This window comes from Mesocricetus auratus, unplaced genomic scaffold (assembly GCF_017639785.1).
Source record: "Mesocricetus auratus isolate SY011 unplaced genomic scaffold, BCM_Maur_2.0 Super-Scaffold_100014, whole genome shotgun sequence".
In the NCBI taxonomy this organism is placed as follows: Eukaryota; Metazoa; Chordata; class Mammalia; order Rodentia; family Cricetidae; genus Mesocricetus; species Mesocricetus auratus.
Window position 1 is genome coordinate 74,528,739 of NW_024429197.1, and position 23,520 is coordinate 74,552,258.

Consider the following 23,520-nt stretch of genomic DNA (forward strand, 5'->3'; position numbering starts at 1 on the left):
CATTCCCTAGAACTCATGGGAAAGGCACATGGTGGCAATCATCTGTGCCCCAGTCACTCTGTCTGGGGGCCAGGGAGTGCCTAGAATCCTGAGGGCCAGCCAGTCTGAAGTTCTCCAGAGTGAGAGAAACAAGAGAGACCTTGACTCCACAAGGTAAGGTGCAAGAACCAACTCCAACAGGCCATTCCCTGGCCTCCAGATGTCCACAGTGGCATCCGGGTGTCTGAATCCACACACACTCTCTCATGCACACACACACACACACACACACACACACACACACATACACATACACATGCACACACACACGTTTTAAAAAAGAATATAAAGACTATTGTAGTTTCTGAGAGTTGTTTCACTAAGTAGTTGGGTTAGTTGGAAAGTAATTAGACATTCTAAGCCAAGCATGGTGGTGCACGCCTTTAACCCCAGCACTTGGGAGTCAGAAGCAGGGGAATCTCTGTGAGTTCGAGGCCAGCTAGAAGTTCCAGGATAGCTAGGAGAAACCCTGTCTCAAAAAAAATTGACCTCTTCTAGGTCTGAATCTTCAGTAAAATGAAGTAAAAATGGGACCCATCCCACCCCCACTTCTCACCCCTGGAAATTGGGCTGCAGCTGGTAATAGGTCTTCAGGTAGGCTAAGTGGAACAGTCATAAATTTTAAAGTCAAACCACAAAAAACATTATACAATATACATTCAAAAACTAGCTATTTTCAGAAAAGCAGTCCATGCAACACCTCTTTTATTTCTCTTGCTGTGAAAGTTCAGCTAAATATAGCTCAGGCTAGTAATTCAAGTGACGTCATGCGCCCTCGATGGGAAGTATGGGGAGGCTGCGGGTTTGCCTTTCTACTTTGGTCTGTTTTGAGACCATGTTTAATCTGCTCTTCCAATCAAACTGTACTTAGGATAATGCATAACTGGTGAGGAAAAGTTTCTCTTCACAGACCTCAGACTCGGCCAGAGTTCTATGTGACGAGGGCATGAGGCACTCCATTGTTTTCCAGTCAATCTGACGAAAAATACTTACAGCAAGAAAGCACTTAACTCGGCTCTACAGGAACAGTCACGAAGGTAGACAGCCAAGAAACATCTATCCAACAGGCTAGAGAGATGCCTCAATGGTGAGGTGCACTTGTTTCTTTTATCTAAAAAAAAAGGCTCAGTTTTGGCACCCACATGGTGGCTCCTTTTCACCGGAACTGACTCCCACGTGGTACACATACACACTTAAAGGCAAAGTAGTCATAGACATGAAATTAAATAAATCTTTTCAAAAACGAGGAGGGGAAAACTTTTTTTCAAGAAAATACACAAAAACAGGCAGGCAAGATGGCTCAGTGGGTAGAGGCACTTGCTACCAAATCTGATACCCAAGTTTGATCCCAGGGACCCTCTTGGTGAAGGAGAGAGTCAAATCCCACAAAATGTCCTCTGATCTACACATGAGTGCCATGGCATGTGCATGTACACACACAGACACACACACACACAAATACACACACAACATATTTTGAAGTTATTTCTTAAAAAATAATTCATTTTTTATTTCATATGTTTAGTGTTATGCCTGCATGTATGTCTGTATGAGGGTGTTGGATCTCCTGGAACTAGAGTTACAGACAGTACTGAGCTACCATGTAGGTGCTTGGAATTAAATCCAGATCCTCTGGAAGATCAGCCTATCTATGCTCTTAGCCACTGAGTCATCTCTACAGCCCTATTTCCTAAAAGAGAGGGGAAGGGAGAGGGATGAGAGAAGAAAGAGAGAGAGAGGAAAGAAGCGAGGAAAGGGAGGGAAAGAAATTTTACAAAAACTTGCTACTCTCAGGTTTTATGGTGTGTGACCAAGAACATGCACTTTCTGAGAGAGAAACTATACTCTGGTCTACTGCTGCCTCACCTCCAGCAACAAATCAGGGGGCTATTTCCCAGGAGCAACCAGCTATCAACTCCCCACTACCTGTTTTCCAGACTAAGTTCCAGCTTAGCACATTAGCTTATTTAAGTGAGGACTTTCTTCTTCAACCCAGGCCCATTATGGAAGGGGCTCTACTCTGGGCATGGTACCACTAAGAACACTGGGGCCCTGAGCGACCTTGTTGTGGTTATGAAGCAGGGTTCCAAGCCGACAGAGGTAGGCAAAGTCTCAAGACCTGTGACTAGTGTGCTCCAACATGTCTACCAATCACCCTGCTCTTAACACAGAGAGCACAGCACTGTCCCTACCACCAGAGCTTGGCCTCAGAAATATCCCCAAACACATGCATTCACAGATAGGAAAATGAAAATCTGGGAAAGTCACAATTATGTAGAAATCAAGTAACATGTACTCTTAAATAACTGAGAAGTAAAAGAAATATTCAGAAAGATAAGCAATATGCTTGAGATCAATGAAAATTAAAATAGATAATATATAGGTTATTGCAAAAATAGTACTTAGAAACTTACAGCCCTCTACCTATATTTAAGAAGAAGCCCACCAGGCCAGGGGGCTATAATCCCAGATACCAAGAAGCTACCCAGGATTGCAGGTTCAACACCAGCCTTGGCTACAAGAATATGAGTTCTAGGCCAACATAGGAAAGATTTTGTTTAGTTGGTTGGTTTTGTTGTCTTTGTTTTTTCATTTTGGGGTTCTTTGGTTTGGTTTAGTTTGGTTTGGTTTGGGTTTTTGAGACAGAGTTTTTCTGTGTATCCCTGGCTGTCTTGGAACTCACTCTGTAGACCAGGCTAGCCTTGAACTCAGAGATCCACCCGCCTCTACCTCCCAAGTGCTGGGATTAAAGGTGTGTGCCACCTCCACCACCATGCTCCAACATGCTTAATGAAACCCTGTCTCAACAAATGAAACCTAGGCCCTGCCCTTGGCCAGTCTGGCAGAGGCCTGGGCTGACCAACTCAGCCACCACCCAGACTCAGATCCACCACAAACAACATCTACCCCACTTATGAGCCTACTGGAGTGTGTGAAGATGCTGGTCCTGCAGTACCAGGGCCATAGCATCTCCATGACTCTGGACAACAGCAGGATATCTGAGAGGAGTCTCAGCAAGGGTCCAGTATTGATGGTGTGGCAGAAGCCAGAGACCTGGAACCAGACCAATGACTCATTGCAGTGAACATTTGCATGCAAAGCTTTTGGACAGAAGGGTACATTCTGACACACTGCAGCTTCCAATACCACTACAAGGAACAAATATATGATGGTGAGGCAGGAAAAAAGGAGGAGCAGAACCGTGTGTGGGAGTTGGAACTGGAGACAGCTGTGACGGGTATGAGACTGCAGTAGTTGGTGAGGGAACAGGTGGCTACCCAGTAGGGTCAGCAGGGTGGTGTGCAGAAGCCTGCAGCTTGGGTAGATTCGACCCCGGAACAAGCGGCCCAGCCTCACGATGCTCCAGGTGAAGACTGACCCATTCGCTGGATTGGACTCCCCAAAGACCTCCATGATCCTCACTTCTCCCTGAGGCAGTCCTGGTCGGAGGCCTGTGTTTGGGCAGAGGGTCATGTGGATGTCCCCGGGCTGCACTACCACCAGAGTCCAAGCAGAGGTCCTTGGCAAGTGAGACCACACAGATGTTCGTGGTCCGTGCTGTTGCCAGAAACCATGTAGAGGCCAGGACCCGAGTTCCCACTGACCGCAAAGGGCAAGGAAGCTACTCTTGGAGTGGTGCTGACAACGGCAGATGAGAGAAATGTAGAAGGCATCTGTAGCAACCCTCACCCCACCCATCCACCCCAAAAGCATCGACCTAAAAAGGAAGTCGTCAAAGAGAACTCTTAAAAAGTTGATGGCTTCTGGTGGGGGCAGATGGGGCAGGACTCAGCTTTCCTCGGGGTGCTGGCCACGGGAAGTTTGAACATGACCCACTGAGTACATGGGCAACACAAAGTGGATTTTTCCTTCTTTTTTTTCTTTTCTTCCTTCATTTTCTTTTTGCATGGAGGTCACAAGGGAAGGGGGATGGACACGGGAGAACTGGGAAGTGAGCACGATCAGAGGCATGATGTAAAACTCCCAAAGAATCAAAAAATGTTATGTTTTTATTTGTAACCAAATAAAATTAAAATAAAATAAAATGGATTTTTAAGGTAAAAAGTGAGACCCATGTTCAAAAGGTAAAGAGAAAGGTGGAGGTTTACGGATCAGTGGCAGAGCACTTGCCTAGTGTGTGTGGCTCTGGACCCAATCCCCACTACTGCAAAAGCAAACAAACAAACAAACAACCTGTCTTCTACCTTAAGACACTGGGGAAAGAACAACCAGCCAAAGCAAACAGAAAAAAGGAAACAGGAACAAGAAGGCAGGAAACTATAGAGAATTGTTTTAATGAAAAAAAAAAGAAAACCAATCATTAACTAAACGACAACAAAAAACAAAAACAAAAAAGGAAGACTCTGGTCTGATTCTACTAATCAGGAATGATAGGGGGTGTGATCCAGGAGGCAAACTGACTATACTATACTATGAACACCCAGGAGGGAGAAGGTCAGGACTTCAAGGTCAGCTCACAGTAAGCTACAAGTCAGTTAAAAGAGAGAGAGAGAGAGAAGCAGGCATAAGAAGAACATGGAGACCTTACTGTCAACCTTACAGAAATAAAAGGGATCATTAGAAATCTCACACACACACACACACACACACACACACACACACACACACACACACACACACACACAGAGCCAGGCAGTGGCGGTGCATGCCTTTAATCCCAGTACTTGGGAGGCAGGAGCAGGTGGATTTCTGTGAGTTCAGACCAGCCTGGTCTACAGAGTGAGTTCCAGGACAGTCAGGACTACTCAGAGAAACCCTGTCTTGAACCTCCCCCCAAAAAAGTGATTACAAAGAAATAACATATCTAACTATATACTAAGAAATGGAAATTTAGATGAAACAAGACAGATTTTTAGAAACTACAGAAACAGACTAAAGAAGAAACAGGGCTGGAAAGACAGCTGGGCAGTAAAGAGCACTGGCTGCTCCTTCAGAGGACCTGGGCTCGATTCCCAGCAACCACACAGCAGCTCATAACCAGGGCCTCCAAAGACACCAGGCATGGTGCACAGACATACATACAGATAAAACTCACAGACACATAAAAATAGGGAGGGAGGGAGGGAGGGAGGGAGGGACAGAGGGACGGAGGGAGGGAGGGAGGGAGGCATTCTAAAGACTTACAACAATAGGTTGAGTTCGTAGTTTAAAAAAAAAGCACTGAGCCAAACTCCTGGAATCCGGTTGTAGAGAGGGAGGAGTGATGAGCAAAGGGGTCAAGACCATGCTGAGGAAACTCACAGAAACAACTGACCTGAACAAGTGGACATTCAAGGACCCCAGTCTGACAACTGGGGGCCCAGCATAGAACTGAACCAGGCCCCCTGAATGTGGATGTCGGTTGGGAGGCCTGGGCAGTCTATGGGGCCTCTGGCAGTGGAACCAGTATTTATCCCTAGTGCATGAATGGAATTTGGGAGCCCATTCCCCATGAAGGGATACTCTCTCAGCCTAGACACATGGGGAGGGCCTAGTCACTGCCCTAAATGATGTGACAGACTTTGATGATCCCTCGTGGGAGGCTTCACCCTCCCTGGGGAGTGGTTGGGGTTTGGGATTGGGGGCTGGTGGGGGGAATGGAAGGACAGGAGGGAGAGGGAACTGGGATTTGTATGTAAAATAAGATTGTTTTCAATTGAAATAAAAATTTATTTAAAAAAATAAAAAATAAAAACTACCACAAAAGAAAGGCCCAGCCCCATTGGCACATTCTAGCAAAAGTTAAAGAATTAAACATCTTTACCAACTCCCCCAAAAAACAAAGAATACCATCAGATAAATACATAAACTTCCCAACTTATTATGAGCTTTTGATATCAAAACTAGGAACATCACAAGAAAGTTACAGCCAATAGGACTATAGAACATGGTGATGCAAGCCTTTAATCCAACTGCTCAGGAGGCTGAGGCAGGAGGATTGTAGGTTTGAGGCCAACCTCAGCTACATAATAACTGATATATTAGCCCAAGCTACACAGTAAGATCCTCTCTTTAAAAAAAAAGCCAGCAAGTTGAATCCAGAGATATATATATATATATAAATAGTCATATGCCACAGTCAAGTAAAATTTATCCCAGGAATGCAGGTTGATTTAATAGCCAAATAAATAAATAGTGATATACCAATAGAATAAACAACCAAAAATATCTACTCATTACAATAGGAAAAAAAATTAAATGTCTTTGCACAGCTGAAGAACAGAACAATCCCAACAAGCTAAGGACAGAAGAAAAACTAATCTAATAGAGATTTCTATGAAAAGACCCTTAGCCAACAACAGACTCTGCGGCAAAAGACTGCATTACATCTTCATTCTCCTAAGCTCAACGGTGAGGCAAGGATGTCCGCTCTCACCACTTCTGTTAACTCTCTACTAAATGGTACAGTCAGACAAAGAAAACTGAGGGACTCAGTGGCTCAGTGGTTAGGTTGCTCACTGCTCTTGTGGAAGAGCCAAGTTCAGTTCCCAGCACCCATGTCAGACCGCTCGTGACTTCACAGCCACTGAGGTAGCTGCACAAGACATGTGCAATCTTACCCCAACTTTCTCTTAAATTTTATTGAATCTATTGTGTTATTTGTGGCTTGTAGATATGAGTGCAGGCAGACATGAGTCATGTCATATGCATGGAAGCCAAAGGACAACCTTCAGAAATTAGAACTCCTTCCACGGTGGGGTCAGAGAGCCGAGCTTGGGTCTTCAGTTTTCCACAGCAAGGACTTTCACACCTGAGCCATCTCACCCAGACCTAACAGGGTCCAGGAGAAGAGCACAAAACCAGGTCCACCAAGCATGTGTGAGCCTGTAAGAACTGTAGATCAAGATATCACACACTCTCCTACTTGATCAGTTGTGTGTTTTGAATGAGAAGGGCCCCAGGCTCCTACACTTGAGTACTTGGCCCCCAATTGGTGGAAGTGAGCCTCGATGGAGATGTGTCACTGAGAACTGGCTTCAAAGGGATTGCACAATACCCAGTGCTCTCTCCCTCTCCCTCTCAGATCAAGACACAAGCCCTCAATGGTTCTTGCTGTCAGGACTTCACTCCATCATCATGGACTCCAGCCCATGAAACTGTGAGTGAATTAAACACTTTGTTTTAGAATTGCCTTGGTTACTGTGCCTTATCACAGCAAGAGAAGCATAAGCAAGACACCAGTCTGTTCTCATGAACCAGAAGCCCATCATCATTCAAGCCTCACAGTTTCCTGAGAAAATGCAACTTATAGACCTTGTTTGAATTCTAATGTGAATATGTCAATTGTTAAAAAAAAAAAAACTTTGCCGGGCGGTGGTGGCACACGCCTTTAATCCCAGCACTCGGGAGGCAGAGGCAGGCGGATCTCTGTGAGTTCGAGGCCGGGCTGGACCGATAGCCTCCGAAACAATACTGAGAAACCTTGTCTCGTAAAAACAAAAACAAAAACAAACTTTAATAAGACATGGAAGTTTGAATGTGCTTGGATATGTGAAATCAAGCAATAAGTATTAATTCTGTGGAATGAAATAATTTTTAGATGTTAGTGCTTTTCTTTTAGAGATACATACTGAATTATTTGTAGATAAGATGAACTCTGGGATGGGAGTATCACACAGTGACTACCACTTGATAGTGGTGCAGACCCCACCACCAAAGGAAGTCATCTCCAGGGGACGGGAGGGGCAGTTAGGGACAGTGTAGAAGTTCCCATAGCTGAACCCAACTTCCTACCACTACAAGGATTTCAGAAGAGAGATAAAGGGGACCCAGAAAATAGACACAAGGAACCGCTACCTCCTGTTAGAAGGGACTGTGTTTAATCGTGGAAATACTCTGCCCTGGGAAACTTTCCTGTATTTGGTGGGATTGGGGCTTTTTCTCACTCATTTTAGAGGTAAGAAGCAAACGAAAAGCGGGTCTCTAACCCTGGTCCCGCTGGAGGGACCCAGAGAACAAAAGTCTCTCTTCTCTATCCAACATCCAAGGTCATTGTCCTCCAAATACCAAGATCTGCGCTGGCTACAGCTGCCCCGTGTGATGTCTCCAGCCTAAGCATCCAGAGACACCTCACTCTGTGCCCTGGAAAGATGGTTCTCCTCATCGTCCTCAATACTGGCCTGAAGAATCCTCAGCAGTTTGAGCTCAGGGTTCCAGCCAGTTGCGTTCATACTTCTGGACATACTCCTGGGGCTACTGCTTTGGCTGGAAGACATTCCCAGCATCTTCTCGTCCATGTCACTCATGTCCTTGTAAATTGACTCATATGTTTCAGAACCTAAAAGAAGACCCAACCATTAATAGTGTAGCAGATTTCTCCCAAATAAGTGTGACACGAGGCATTTTATAAAACACTGGCTCTCTTTAAGACCTCTCCAAAGCATAGGGCTGTGCTCACACACACACACACACACACACACACACACACACACACACACACACACACACACACTACACACCCCTCCACCCCCGCCCCCCTCCTCAGAAAGTCAGCCATGCCCAGGGTCAGCTCTCCCCATCTGCACGCACTCAGTAAGATTCCTCCGCTTACTCTCTGTGTAGTATTCTGTGTAGTAGTTGTCGAAGTCATATGGGACCGAGTTGTCTGTAGAAACCTAAAACTCATCGGGGTAAGCAGAAGAAACGTGAGTCTGCACCTTAGCAAACTAAAAGAACCTTGTAAAAGACAGACACTCTTCTTGGGGAACTTAACATCCCAGACAAAATAAAAGAAAGAAAGCCTAATCACACATCCAGACCACCCAGATGAAGCCAGGACCCACTTCTCCTGTTTCCAGAGATCAACCAAGGGAAGCCTGCGCCAGAGACAGATGCTTCAGACTGCCACTGCTCTCATCAAGAGATGTGGTCTATTTTCACTCCTGGGAATTCAAATGAAATCATGGCTTTTTTAGTCAATAAATGGTGCAAGAAGTAACACTGTTTTAGCTCTAAGTTTGAAAGACCCTGGCCCAGTCTAAACAGGCAGCTGAGGCTTATGGAAAATTCTGTTTCCCCACAGCTGCGTAGTCATTGCCTATCAGAAGGGAGCTCAGCCCAAGGTCCCCACAGCTGCGTAGTCATTGCCTATCAGAAGGGAGCTCAGCCCAAGGACACAGGCTGCCGGGTGTCTGCGGGCGACCGGATGGCCAGCTCAGCAGGGTTGAGCAAACACAGAGACCAATTGTTCCTCAGATAGGGCCAAGGCCGAGACTTGAGTTCCAAGAAAAACCTCAATTGCCCGCGCTCTGAGCCCTAGCCTCATTTAAATTGCCCAATCAGGGTCCTGTTACTAGGCTTCTCGCTTCTGTACTGCGCTTTTTGCTATAAAAGAACCCCTGAGTCCCCAGCTCGGCGCGCTCAGTTCCCCGAGACTGAGACGCCCGGGTACCCGTATGTCACCAATAAAGCCTCTTGCTGTTGCATCCAAGTTCGTGGTCTCGCTGTTCCTTGGGTACGGGTCTCCCTTCCGTGAAAGTATCCCTATTGGGGTCTTTCATTTGGTGCATTGGCCAGGAACTTTGAGACCCCCGCCCAGGGACCACCGACCCACTTCTGGGAGGTAAGAATTGTCCGGACTCAATTTCTGTTGTCTGCTGTCTGTCTTTGCCTGTTATTTTCTCGCGCCTGCGTCTGTAGTATACAGCTGTATGCATCTGTATCTGGTGGCACCGAGGAGGAACTGACGAGTTCATACTCCCGACCGCAGCTCCAGGAGACGTTCTGGTAGCGTCTGGAGTCCTTAAGGACTCATCTGGGTTAGGGGTAGATGTCTAGGAATCTGCCCCGTCTGTTTGGGGAAGTCCCGCTGGCCGAGGGATTTTCCATCCTTGTAGGGGACGAGGACGGGAGCACGAGGCCCCCGTCCCTGAGCCCATCTGAATTTTTGCTTTTGACTTTACGTCAAAGCCGCACAGCGAAAATCTGTTTTTGTTTCTTATTTGTTCGTCTGTCTTAGTGTCGTTAGCCATCGCTCTCGAGGAGATGGGCCAGACAGTTACCACTCCGCTCAGTCTGACCCTTTCACATTGGCAACAGGTTCAGGAGTATGCTCATAACCAGTCTGTCGATGTGCGCAAGAAGAAATGGATCACCTTTTGCTCTTCTAAATGGCCAACTTTTGATGTTGGCTGGCCACAAGATGGCACCTTTAACCCTCAAATTATCTTCCAGGTGAAGGAGAAAGTCATGGATCCTGGACCCCAGGGCCACCCGGACCAAGTACCCTATATAGTTACCTGGGAAGCGCTGGTCTATGACCCTCCTCCCTGGGTGCGCCCCTTTGTGCACCCAGGAGGTCCCCCCTCCTCCTCTTCCCTAATCCCCGCCAATTCCAATCCCTCAGCACCCCCCCTTCCCCGCACCCTCAGCCTTCCCACTCTAACCTTTATCCCACCGTAACTAAACAAAAAGAAAATGGAGGAAGACCTAAGGTCCTCCCTCCTGAGGACGGACTTCTGCTTGACCTCCTGACGGAGGAACCCCCACCGTACCAGGCTCCTCCAGCAGAACAGCCAGCAGCAGCAGCTGAGGCCCTACCATTGCCATCCGCCGATCCGGAGCCTTCACCTATGGCCTCCAGGTTGCGAGGCCACAGGGAACAGCCCACTCCTGATTCCACCGCCCTGCCTCCCCGTACGGGCCCCGATGGCCAGTTGCAGTACTGGCCGTTCTCTGCCTCAGATCTTTATAACTGGAAAAATAATAACCCTTCCTTTTCAGCAGACCCCGTGAGACTGACTGATCTATTAGAATCGGTTCTCACTACCCAACAGCTTTTGCAGGTCCTCCTAACTTCGGAGGAAAAACAGTGGGTCCTTCTTGAAGCCCGGAAGAATGTTCCTGGGGCAAATGGACAACCTACACAGCTTCCAAATGAAATTGATGCTGCTTTCCCCCTTGACCGCCCAGACTGGGACTTCACCACTGAGGCAGATAGGACCCATCCACGTCTTTATCGCCAGTTGCTTGTAGCGGGTCTCCGAGGGGCAGGTAGGCGCCCTACAAATTTGGCCCAGGTAAGACAGATAGTTCAGAAGGCAGAGGAATCACCAGCCACATTTTTAGAAAGACTTAAGGAAGCTTACAGAATGTATACCCCATATGACCCTGAGGGCCCCGGGCAAGCCACTGGCCTGACCATGTCTTTCATCTGGCAGTCGGCCGCAGACATCAGAAACAAATTACAGCGGCTGGAGAATTTACAGGGTTGTACTCTACCAGATGTATTAAGAGAGGCGGAGCGCATCTTTAACAAGAGAGAAACCCAGGAAGAGAGGGAAGAGAGATGGAGAAAAGAGGATCAAGAAAGGGCAGAACGTCAGAGATGGGAAATTGAAGAGAGGGAGATAGCGAGGGACAAGAAGCGTAACAGAGAAATGACTAAACTGTTGGCCACAGTAGTCGCAGAGCAGAGACAGGATAGGCAGAGAGAGAGACAAAGGGGGCCTCGCCTAGAAAGAGACCAATGTGCATACTGCAAGGAAAAAGGACATTGGGCCAGGGAGTGCCCCAAGAAACAAAGAAGGACATTTCAAAGACCCAAAACCCGTTCTCAAACCTCCGACCTCCTGAGCCTCGAAGGTTAGGGAGGTCAGGGCCAGGAGCCCCCCCCCCTGAGCCGCTGAACCGCCTGGATGCAAGGGGCCATCGGCGGGAAGCAGTATCGATGGACCACAGACCGCCAGCTCCACCTAGCAACCGGTAAGGTGACGCACTCCTTTTTCCACTGCAGTCCTCACAAAGGACTCTCACAAATTGACTTTGGGGCAGCCTTTGACTATTTATGCCCCCCTGCTATGGAGGCGGTCATCAGGCAGCCACCGGGCCGCTGGCTCACCAATGCCAGGATGACCCATTACCAGACTCTGTTGCTGGACAAGGACCGAATTCACTTCGGGGCTCAGGAGACCCTAAACCCCGCCTCGCTACTTCCCCTTCCTGGGGAAGCAGAGACTCATGACTGCTTGCAGGTCCTGGCTGAGGTCCATGGGACGAGAGCTGACCTCACGGATAAACCCATTCCCAACCCCGACCACGTCTGGTTCACAGACGGAAGCAGCTTTGTACATCAAGGGGAGGGAGGGAGGCAAGGCTGTGGGAACAGCCGCGCGGTGGTCGGAAACGCTCCGCGGGCGCGCGCGGCGGGCGCTGCGCGGCCCGAGGCCGGGAGCCAAGTGGAAAGCCGGCGCTGCGGTAACAACTGAACTGGAAACAATCTGGGCCGAGGCCCTGCCGCCGGGAACATCGGCCCAACGAGCAGAGCTGATCGCCTTAACACAGGCCCTGAGACTGGCAGAAGGTAAGAAACTCACTGTCTACACAGACAGCCGCTACGCCTTCGCCACAGCTCACATCCATGGTGAAATTTATAGGCGAAGGGGGCTATTGACCTCAGAGGGCAGAGACATTAAAAACAAAAAGGAAATCCTGGCCCTCTTGGGAGCTCTGCACCTGCCAACCGCCCTCAGTATCATACATTGCCCAGGGCATCAGAAAGGCGACAGCCCAGTCGCCCGGGGAAATCGGAGGGCAGACCTGGCCGCCCGGGAGGCTGCCCTGGCCATGGAAAACAGCAGTCACCTCCTTCAGGCAGCTGTAGTCCCTGTAACAAATGAGGCTTCCGAGAAGACCTCTCCGTCATGGGACTATGAGATAGAAGACATCAAGGCCATGAAAAGACTGGGGGCGACCCGAGTACATGATGGTCTCTGGACCTATCAAGGAAAAACTGTCCTTCCCCGCCTAATGACTAGATATCTGATTAACCGCCTACACTAACTCACTCATTTGAGCCCCAGGAAAATGCGAGAACTATTAGCCCGGGAAGAAAATACCCGCCACCTGTTGGGAATAGAAGAATTACTAAAACAAGTGACTGAGCGATGTGACGCCTGCGCCCGCGTAAATGCGACCAGGCTAAAGCTACCCATGGGGACTCGAGCTCGGGGGCACCGGCCTGGGGTGCATTGGGAAATAGATTTCACAGAAATCAAACCAGGAAAATATGGATACAAGTACCTCCTGGTTTTTGTTGACACCTTTTCAGGATGGACTGAAGCTTACCCTACCAAGCATGAGACGGCAAAGGTGGTCACCAAGAAACTTCTTAAATCTTCTCCCGTTACGGAATGCCACAGGTATTGGGGACAGACAACGGGCCTGCCTTTGTTTCTCAGGTAAGTCAGTCTGTGGCCACCTTATTGGGGATTGATTGGAAATTACATTGTGCTTACCGACCCCAAAGCTCAGGACAGGTAGAGCGAATAAATAGAACCATTAAGGAGACTCTAACTAAATTATCGCTTGCAACTGGCACTAAAGACTGGGTCCTCTTGCTCCCCCTTGCCCTCTATTGTGCCCGGAATACACCGGGCCCCCATGGCCTCACCCCTTTTGAAATTTTATATGGAACCACCATTCCCTTTGTTCAGTTCTTTGACCAAGATATTTCTGACTATGCCAATTCCCCCTCTCTTCAAGCTCACCTGCAGGCACTCCAGCTGGTCCAGCAGGAAGTCTGGAAGCCCCTGGCCCAAGCCTACCGAGACCAGAGGAGACACCCTATCGTCCCTCACTCCTACCACGTGGGAGACAGCGTTTGGGTCCGACGCCACCAGGCTAAGAACCTTGAACCCCGCTGGAAGGGACCATACACTGTCCTGTTGACCACCCCTACTGCTCTCAAGGTGGACGGGATTGCTGCTTGGATACACGCCTCGCATGTAAAAGCTGCCTCCCCTGAGGATCCGGACCCAGGATGGAAGGCTCAGCGCACTCAAAATCCTCTAAAGATAAGACTCTCCCGAGTTGTTTGATTGCCTTCTTATGCTTCATGCTTACCTTTCCCCTTATTGAGGGAAGTCCTCACCGAGTATTCAATATTACTTGGGTGATAACCAATCTGGGGACGGGACAGACTGCAAACCTGAGTTCCCAACTTGGGGCTCTGACAGACACCTTCCCCACCCTGTATTTTGATCTATGTGATCTGGTGGGGGAGGATTGGGACCCCTGATCATTATACTTTTGGTTCTGATGTTTGGGCCATGCATCTTAAACAGACTGACCCAGTTCATAAAAGAAAGGTTATCGGTTGTACAATCCCTGGTCTTAACCCAACAGTACCAGCAGCTAAAACAAAGGGATCTCGAGATGGCAGAAACTACTGAATGAAAGATTCCATTCAGTTACAAGAGCAATGGGGGAATGAAAGACCCTGGCCCAGTCTAAACAGGCAGCTGAGGCTTATGGAAAATTCCGTTTCCCCACAGCTGCGTAGTCATTGCCTATCAGAAGGGAGCTCAGCCCAAGGTCCCCACAGCTGCGTAGTCATTGCCTATCAGAAGGGAGCTCAGCCCAAGGACACAGGCTGCCGGGTGTCTGCGGGCGACCGGATGGCCAGCTCAGCAGGGTTGAGCAAACACAGAGACCAATTGTTCCTCAGATAGGGCCAAGGCCGAGACTTGAGTTCCAAGAAAAACCTCAATTGCCCGCGCTCTGAGCCCTAGCCTCATTTAAATTGCCCAATCAGGGTCCTGTTACTAGGCTTCTCGCTTCTGTACTGCGCTTTTTGCTATAAAAGAACCCCTGAGTCCCCAGCTCGGCGCGCTCAGTTCCCCGAGACTGAGACGCCCGGGTACCCGTATGTCACCAATAAAGCCTCTTGCTGTTGCATCCAAGTTCGTGGTCTCGCTGTTCCTTGGGTACGGGTCTCCCTTCCGTGAAAGTATCCCTATTGGGGTCTTTCAAGTTCATAACTTAAGGAATGACTAGAAAAACAAACAAACAACTGAGAGACGGCTCAGCAGTTGAGAGCAACTGTTACCCTAGTAATAATGTTTAGTTCCCAGCCCCCACATCAGGAAGCAAGTAACTACCCACAATTCCAATTCCAGTTCCCGGTAATCTGATGCCCTCTTGTGGCCACTTCAGGCACTGCACATACATAATACACTCCCTCTCAAGCAGTAACATACACATAAAATAAATGTATTTTTTAAAAGATAGACAGTGACTAGTCTGTCAACAAGCACCAATAAATCACCTAGAGAGAAATAATAGATAAGAACACAGGCAGCTTGGCTAATAGCCCCCTCCCACTCAAGTGGGAGAAGAAAAACTGTCCAGTCAACCAAGACTTATTAGAAACAACACATCATGGGCTAGGCACAGCAGCATGAGCTTGTGACCATACTCCTCTGGAGGTTGAAGCAGTAAGATCAAGTCTGAAGTCATCCTGGGTTGCATAGCAAGTTCTAGGCCAGCCTGAGAGCTACATAACAACATCCTGTCTCAAGAAAAAAAACCTAACTGAATAGATAGATCACTGCAGCTTATACTTTGGGCTGGTTTACTACACAGTAAGAGAGATAGAAACTGCCCAGCGGAGGCCCCGGTGCACACTCACACATTTCATGGTGGCTTTCTCCTTCTCCTTCTCCTTCTTCTCCTTCTCCTCCTGCTCCTCCTGCTTTGGCTGACTTTCCTGTCCTGATAGGACCTTGTGACCTAGTAACACAAAGTGGGCTCGATCTGCTTCTTACTGGCATTTCAGGTCCCATTGTTGGGCTTCCAGCTAACCCCTAGAGGAACCCCCTATTCAGGACAAGATAAGGCCTTGGGGGCAGACGAAAGCCTTCTGAATTCCATTTTGTCAAGGAGTGCCTGTTTTTTGTAACTGATGTATAAAAAATATTGTACCTATTTATGAGTTTCCAAGTGATGTTTCAAAATATGCATGCCCCGTGTAAAGCCTTCTGGGCTGTTTACCTAGGTTGTAACCATGTCTGCTAGAGACTAAAAATGAGAGCAGAGCACATGCCAAGAGACCCAATGCCAGCAGTGGGGCACACAGCGCTCAGTGGCAGCCTGATCTACAAACTGAGTTCTAAGATGGCTAGGACTACACGGCGAGACCCTGCCTCAACAAAAGCGGGAAGAGGGCTGGAGAGCCAGCTCAGGGGCTGGAGGTATGGCTGCTGTTCCAGAGGACCCAGGTGCACCTCCCAGAATACACAGTCAAGCTCACAGCCATCAGAAACTCTAGTACAGGAGCTCTGATGCCCTCTTCTGGCTTCCTTGGGCACCACCTGCAAAAGGTCCACAGATACACACGCCAAACACCCACAAACACAAAATAACATGTAAACCTAAAAAGAGAGGCCTGGGCCCCTTTGTGGTCATTGCTGGAGAGGCAGGCACCAAGTGAAGCCCAATCCCTTATGACTTCTCACTGAAGCAAGAACCATAAAAGGCATATTTCAACGCACCTTTGCATACTTGGGAATGTCATGTTTTTCCCTCTTTCCAAAGAGCTGACTGTAATGTCCAATCTATGCCCATTAAAGGACAATAAAGTTCATGTTGTAAGAGAACATCTCAAAAGTCATCAAAGTGGCAAAGCAGTCCAGGTTTTCAGGAAGAAATGTGTCCTCTACATTGAAAAAGTGGACGGCACAACTGTCCATGTGGGCACTCACCCCAGCAAGGTATCATCACCAGGCGAAAGCTGACCAAAGAAAAATCTAAAACAAAAAGCCAAGTCTCACCACATAGGAAAGGAAAGGGCAAACACAAGGGAGGGGCAATTGAAAAATGCAGGAAGAAAGTGACAGTGTATGCATTCAAAATTGGTCAATAAACAGACAGCGACCCAGGATTCCTCAAAGAGGCGCAAAGTGGATCCCTGCAGTGACCAGCAGCAAAAGAAACTGGATCTCTAAGACAGACAGGACAGCACACTCCTGTCTTCCCAGCATGCAGAAGCACAGGAAGAAGCATCAAGAGTCTGAGGTCAGCCTGAGTTCCAGGCCAGCATGGGCTACACAGCGAGAACTGTCTCAAACACAGTAAGAACTGTCTCAAACACAGTGAGAACTGTCTCAGACACAGTGAGAACTGTCTCAAACACAGTAAGAACTGTCTCAAACACAGAACTGTCTCAGACACAGTGAGAACTGTCTCAAACACAGTGAGAACGGTCTCAGACACAGTGAGAACTGTCTCAAACACAGTGAGAACTGTCTCAAACACAGTGAGAACGGTCTCAGACACAGTGAGAACTGTCTCAGACACAGTGAGAACTGTCTCAGACACAGTGAGAACTGTCTCAGACACAGTGAGAACTGTCTCAGACACAGTGAGAACTGTCTCAAACACAGAACTGTCTCAGACACAGTGAGAACTGTCTCAGACACAGTGAGAACTGTCTCAGACACAGTGAGAACTGTCTCAGACACAGTGAGAACTGTCTCAGACACAGTGAGAACTGTCTCAAGCACAGTGAGAACTGTCTCAGACACAGTGAGAACTGTCTCAGACACAGTGAGAACTGTCTCAAACACAGAACTGTCTCAAACACAGTGAGAACGGTCTCAGACACAGCGAGAACTGTCTCAGACACAGTGAGAACTGTCTCAAACACAGAACTGTCTCAGACACAGTAAGAACGGTCTCAGACACAGTGAGAACGGTCTCAGACACAGTGAGAACTGTCTCAAACACAGTGAGAACTGTCTCAAACACAGTGAGAACGGTCTCAGACACAGCGAGAACTGTCTCAGACACAGTGAGAACTGTCTCAGACACAGTGAGAACTGTCTCAGACACAGTGAGAACTGTCTCAGACACAGTGAGAACTGTCTCAAACACAGTGAGAACTGTCTCAGACACAGTGAGAACTGTCTCAGACACAGTGAGAACTGTCTCAGACACAGTGAGAACTGTCTCAGACACAGTGAGAACTGTCTCAGACACAGTGAGAACTGTCTCAGACACAGTGAGAACTGTCTCAGACACAGTGAGAACTGTCTCAGACACAGTGAGAACTGTCTCAAACACAGAACTGTCTCAAACACAGTGAGAACGGTCTCAGACACAGCGAGAACTGTCTCAGACACAGTGAGAACTGTCTCAAACACAGAACTGTCTCAGACACAGTAAGAACTGTCTCAAACACAGTGAGAACGGTCTCAGACACAGTGAGAACTGTCTCAGACACAGTGAGAACTGTCTCAAGCACAGTGAGAACTGTCTCAGACACAGTGAGAACTGTCTCAGACACAGTGAGAACTGTCTCAAACACAGAACTGTCTCAAACACAGTGAGAACTGTCTCAGACACAGTGAGAACTGTCTCAGACACAGTGAGAACTGTCTCAGACACAGTGAGAACTGTCTCAGACACAGTGAGAACTGTCTCAGACACAGTGAGAACTGTCTCAGACACAGTGAGAACTGTCTCAAACACAGAACTGTCTCAAACACAGTGAGAACGGTCTCAGACACAGCGAGAACTGTCTCAGACACAGTGAGAACTGTCTCAAACACAGAACTGTCTCAGACACAGTAAGAACTGTCTCAAACACAGTGAGAACGGTCTCAGACACAGTGAGAACTGTCTCAAACACAGTGAGAACTGTCTCAAACACAGTGAGAACGGTCTCAGACACAGCGAGAACTGTCTCAGACACAGTGAGAACTGTCTCAGACACAGTGAGAACGGTCTCAGACACAGTGAGAACTGTCTCAGACACAGTGAGAACTGTCTCAGACACAGTGAGAACTGTCTCAGACACAGTGAGAACTGTCTCAGACACAGTGAGAACTGTCTCAGACACAGTGAGAACTGTCTCAGACACAGTGAGAACTGTCTCAGACACAGTGAGAACTGTCTCAGACACAGTGAGAACTGTCTCAAACACAGAACTGTCTCAAACACAGTGAGAACGGTCTCAGACACAGCGAGAACTGTCTCAGACACAGTGAGAACTGTCTCAAACACAGAACTGTCTCAGACACAGTAAGAACTGTCTCAAACACAGTGAGAACGGTCTCAGACACAGTGAGAACTGTCTCAGACACAGTGAGAACTGTCTCAAGCACAGTGAGAACTGTCTCAGACACAGTGAGAACTGTCTCAGACACAGTGAGAACTGTCTCAAACACAGAACTGTCTCAAACACAGTGAGAACTGTCTCAAACACAGTGAGAACTGTCTCAAACACAGTGAGAACTGTCTCAGACACAGTGAGAACTGTCTCAGACACAGTGAGAACTGTCTCAGACACAGTGAGAACTGTCTCAGACACAGTGAGAACTGTCTCAGACACAGTGAGAACTGTCTCAGACACAGTGAGAACTGTCTCAAACACAGAACTGTCTCAAACACAGTGAGAACGGTCTCAGACACAGCGAGAACTGTCTCAGACACAGTGAGAACTGTCTCAAACACAGAACTGTCTCAGACACAGTAAGAACTGTCTCAAACACAGTGAGAACGGTCTCAGACACAGTGAGAACTGTCTCAAACACAGTGAGAACTGTCTCAGACACAGTGAGAACGGTCTCAGACACAGCGAGAACTGTCTCAGACACAGTGAGAACTGTCTCAGACACAGTGAGAACTGTCTCAGACACAGTGAGAACTGTCTCAGACACAGTGAGAACTGTCTCAGACACAGTGAGAACTGTCTCAGACACAGTGAGAACTGTCTCAGACACAGTGAGAACTGTCTCAGACACAGTGAGAACTGTCTCAGACACAGTGAGAACTGTCTCAAACACAGAACTGTCTCAAACACAGTGAGAACGGTCTCAGACACAGCGAGAACTGTCTCAGACACAGTGAGAACTGTCTCAAACACAGAACTGTCTCAGACACAGTAAGAACTGTCTCAAACACAGTGAGAACGGTCTCAGACACAGTGAGAACTGTCTCAAACACAGTGAGAACTGTCTCAAACACAGTGAGAACGGTCTCAGACACAGCGAGAACTGTCTCAGACACAGTGAGAACTGTCTCAGACACAGTGAGAACGGTCTCAGACACAGTGAGAACTGTCTCAGACACAGTGAGAACTGTCTCAGACACAGTGAGAACGGTCTCAGACACAGTGAGAACTGTCTCAGACACAGTGAGAACTGTCTCAGACACAGTGAGAACTGTCTCAGACACAGTGAGAACTGTCTCAGACACAGTGAGAACTGTCTCAAACACAGAACCGTCTCAAACACAGCGAGAACTGTCTCAGACACAGTGAGAACCGTCTCAAACACAGCGAGAACTGTCTCAGACACAGTGAGAACTGTCTCAGACACAGTGAGAACTGTCTCAAGCACAGTGAGAACTGTCTCAAGCATAGTGAGAACTGTCTCAGACACAGTGAGAACGGTCTCAGACACAGCGAGAACTGTCTCAAACACAGCGAGAACCCGTCTCAAAAAGGAACCAAGAAGCTGCTAGCTTTGTCTCATCCATTACAACCCCTGTTTAAGAATGTCGCTTGTCCTCCTCTGGTGATACTTCCAACAGACCCATGGCAGTTTCTGGATACAGGCCGTAGGGTGTTTCTTTTACACATGCTGTTTTCCCCACCCAACCCTGAGTGCACCACCCTCTCCCTCTCAGTCAAACAGCTCCCAAGTGCCCTGCTAAAACAGAGTATTTCTGTTGCCCTCATGTGCCCTGGTTCTCTCGCCCAAGCTTCACACTAGAAACACTAAACACGTTTAACACACATTGGTCCATGGTTCCAGAAATTCTGATCTAAAACATGCAGGGTTCAGGCCAGGTGTTAAGTTTTAAAAGCTACTCAGTTAGCTTCAGTGTACAGTCAGAATGGGCCTACTGACCTGGGACATAAAGAGCAAACAAGCATAGGTTCAGAGAGTCTATGTAGGCCCCTCTCAATTCCAGGAACTCGATTCCCACATCAGGAAGCCCACACATGTTTGAGATCCAATTCACCAATCATCTTTTCTGTAAAGCCCATCTCAACTGAGGGAGGACAGGCCACTGCTCTGGGACCATAACTCAGAAAGGCATACCAGTCACCCAAGCCAAACAGCTCCTGTTGGGAGCATCAGGAAGAGGCACAGAAGGTACCAGAAGAGAACTGTGGGAGTGATCACCCTGGATATGACTCACCTGGGACAAATCTCCTCCTACCCTGGGCCTCAGCCTCCTCTACCACCTACATGAAGTCAGGACCCTTTATAGACCTTCAGGTTAATGGATAATGCCGGTATCAGAGAACAGTGGGTGTGAAGCCGAGCAAGAGGACAGCTTCCTTCTTGGGGACATCTCAGCTGAGCCCTCTCAGGCTTTGGTTGTTTACAGAGTAAAACCAGCAATACACAGTCTGAGCAAGGCAGAACAACCTTACAAGACTCTAGAAGAGTCTTCCTTGGCCTTTCCTACTTTGCATTCAGCTGAGAAATGTCAGGCAAGCAATGTTCCATGAATCCCTCAGTCGTATGAGATGAGAGCTCAAAAAAACGAGAGGTACTACTCTGGGTTTCAACATGAATGCCACCATCGCTTCTCGGCCTTTTGGCTAAATCAAGTTGTAGTATCAACATGAATACCAGTCAAAAAAGGCTGCCTGTTGAGTACTGGCTACTGTTGATACAATGTGTGACTGCCCGCTGAGCCCCTGAACTCTCCGGCTTTTGGTGGGGAAACCAGAGGGCTCTTGAGAGATAGGACCTGTCTATGTAACCCTTGAACTTCCAACCATCCCACCTCAGTCTGTGATGTACTGGTAGAGGCATGTATCACTACACCTACTTCTCACTCTGAGCTTTTTAAAGGAAGACCTGAAGAAAATACAACTATAAATCAATCGTCTCTCAAATGCCCATTGGCAGTAGGTCAGTAACTATTTAGTTCAAGAATGACTTCAGGGTAGACCAGCCAGCCAGACTGAGCATTCCCAGAACAATTCTAAATGCTTGACAAAGGCACATTCTAAAATGACAAGAGCAAGTTTGACTACTGCTACATCCTGGGATGCCATCACTTACTAATGGTGTGTGTGTGTGTGTGTGTGTGTGTGTGTGTGTGTGTGTGTGTGAGAGAGAGAGAGAGAGAGAGAGAGAGAGAGAGAGAGAGAATGTGAGAGAGAGAGAGAGAATGTGAGAGAGAGAGAGAGAATGTGAGAGAGAGAGAGAGAGATGTGAGAGAGAGAGAGAGAGAGAGAGAGAGAGAGAGAGAGAGAGAGAGAGAGAGAGAGAGAGAGAGAGAGAGAGATAAATGTCGACTTATACATACTGCACTGGTCCTGCACATCACTAGCGCTCTTGGCTTTCTTCTCAGCCTCCTGAAACCAACATAAGAAGGAACTGAATTAGGACTTATGGAAACAAAGAAAACTTTTACAAAAAGAAAGAACTTAAAATGAAAGCCAGATAATAATGTCGTACCCACAACCAACAGGCAGGGGGAACCCCTCTTGTCAGGGACCCCTTCCCAGCCCTCACTGCACCCACACCCAAGAGGCTCCCTCACTACTCTACCTGTTTCTTAGTAGAGGTTTTCACCTTCCTCTGCTGCTGCTTCTGCTGCCTTCTGACACCTGGTAACCAGGGAGCCCAGCTCAGTCCTCTCTGCACTGAGAGTCCACACCTCCTGCTAGGCTACCTGCTGTGACCTGCCCCACTAAGGTGACTCCCCTTCCCTGGGCAGGACTAAGAGAGAAACTGCTCTGAAACTGGGGTCTCCCAAGTTCTCCACGTGACCCTGTGTGACTGTGGGAAGAAATAGAACTGAACAGGGGCGTGAGAGAACTGTGTGGTGGCGGAGGGGAGGATGGCACCTGAAGACTCAGCCCCAGAAGATCCTTGGCCTGTCTTCAGGTCGTACTGCAGCTTCCTCAGATGTTCAGGGTACCGCAACGATGGTCTCTGCCAGAAAAAGAATTAACACAAAGCTCTTGTGTGGGTCTTTCTCTACCCCAAGCACACGCTCTCACCTAATCTACAAACACATTTGAAGTGACAGTGTTTGGCAGTGACTTGTGTCAAGGTCCAAGGAAGAAAGGAAAGGAGTTGCAGCCAGAGTCCAGAAAACCCAGCAGCCTGCTTCCCTTGCCCCTCCCCCTATTCTGGCTTTCACATTCACACAATCTGGCCCTCGGCTTGCAAGGCCTGGGTCCAGAGTGCCATGGCAGAATGAAGAATGGACAGATAACTAATTCTTCTTGTCTGGAAGACAGATGGGCTTGACCTCCTTGTAGGCTTCTCTGAGGCAGCGTGGTTCTTACTTGCAGGGTGAGGCGGTGTACAGTTAGGTACATCTTAGTAGAGAGAGCGCTGTCAGGGCGGGTCTTTTCCAGGGGAAGACTCTGCCTCATCCTGGCCAACTCTATCTTCACCTCAGGACAAGGCATGGTTTTCTCATGTGCCAAAATGCTAATGGGGACAGAGACACCCAGACAGTCCGTGACTTTCCAGAGAGTGGGACTCAAGAGAAAGAAGAAAGGGATTGAAATCTAGAGAAATTTCCACTTTAGCTCTGGAAGGCTTGCTTGGGCCTCCCTTGGCAGTGGCTTTCCCACCCAACTGCAGTGACCACACTGAATCTGTTAAGGGCTCTATAGACTCCTATGCTTTAGACCCCTAACCGCTTACAGTGCCCACAAGGTGGATATTGTCGTCCTCCTCGTTTTGCAGATGAGAAAAAATGAGCTAAGTAAGTTAC

General features: G+C 48.1%; 1 protein-coding gene across 12 annotated transcripts in view; it reads right to left on the bottom strand.

Annotated features, from left to right (window-relative positions):
* Positions 1-7,837: 7,837 nt before the first annotated feature.
* Positions 7,838-23,520, bottom strand: part of CUNH9orf43 (chromosome unknown C9orf43 homolog) — a 32,362-nt gene continuing 16,679 nt past the window's right edge. For 7 of the 12 annotated variants that reach the window (XM_021230145.2, XM_021230144.2, XM_040757375.1 and 4 more), the window contains 7 exons: positions 23,084-23,231; positions 22,637-22,724; positions 22,338-22,396; positions 22,093-22,141; positions 15,449-15,549; positions 8,591-8,654; positions 7,838-8,317 (listed from right to left, as the gene is read on the bottom strand). In XM_021230145.2, the coding sequence (XP_021085804.1) occupies positions 8,091-8,317; positions 8,591-8,654; positions 15,449-15,549; positions 22,093-22,141; positions 22,338-22,396; positions 22,637-22,724; positions 23,084-23,231 (736 nt within the window). In that variant the 3' untranslated portion in view covers positions 7,838-8,090. Of the gene's footprint in view, positions 8,318-8,568; positions 8,655-15,448; positions 15,550-22,092; positions 22,142-22,337; positions 22,397-22,636; positions 22,725-23,083; positions 23,232-23,520 lie in introns of all 12 variants that reach the window. The other 5 variants (XM_040757380.1, XM_040757382.1, XR_005881394.1 and 2 more) reach the window with 5 other exon arrangements.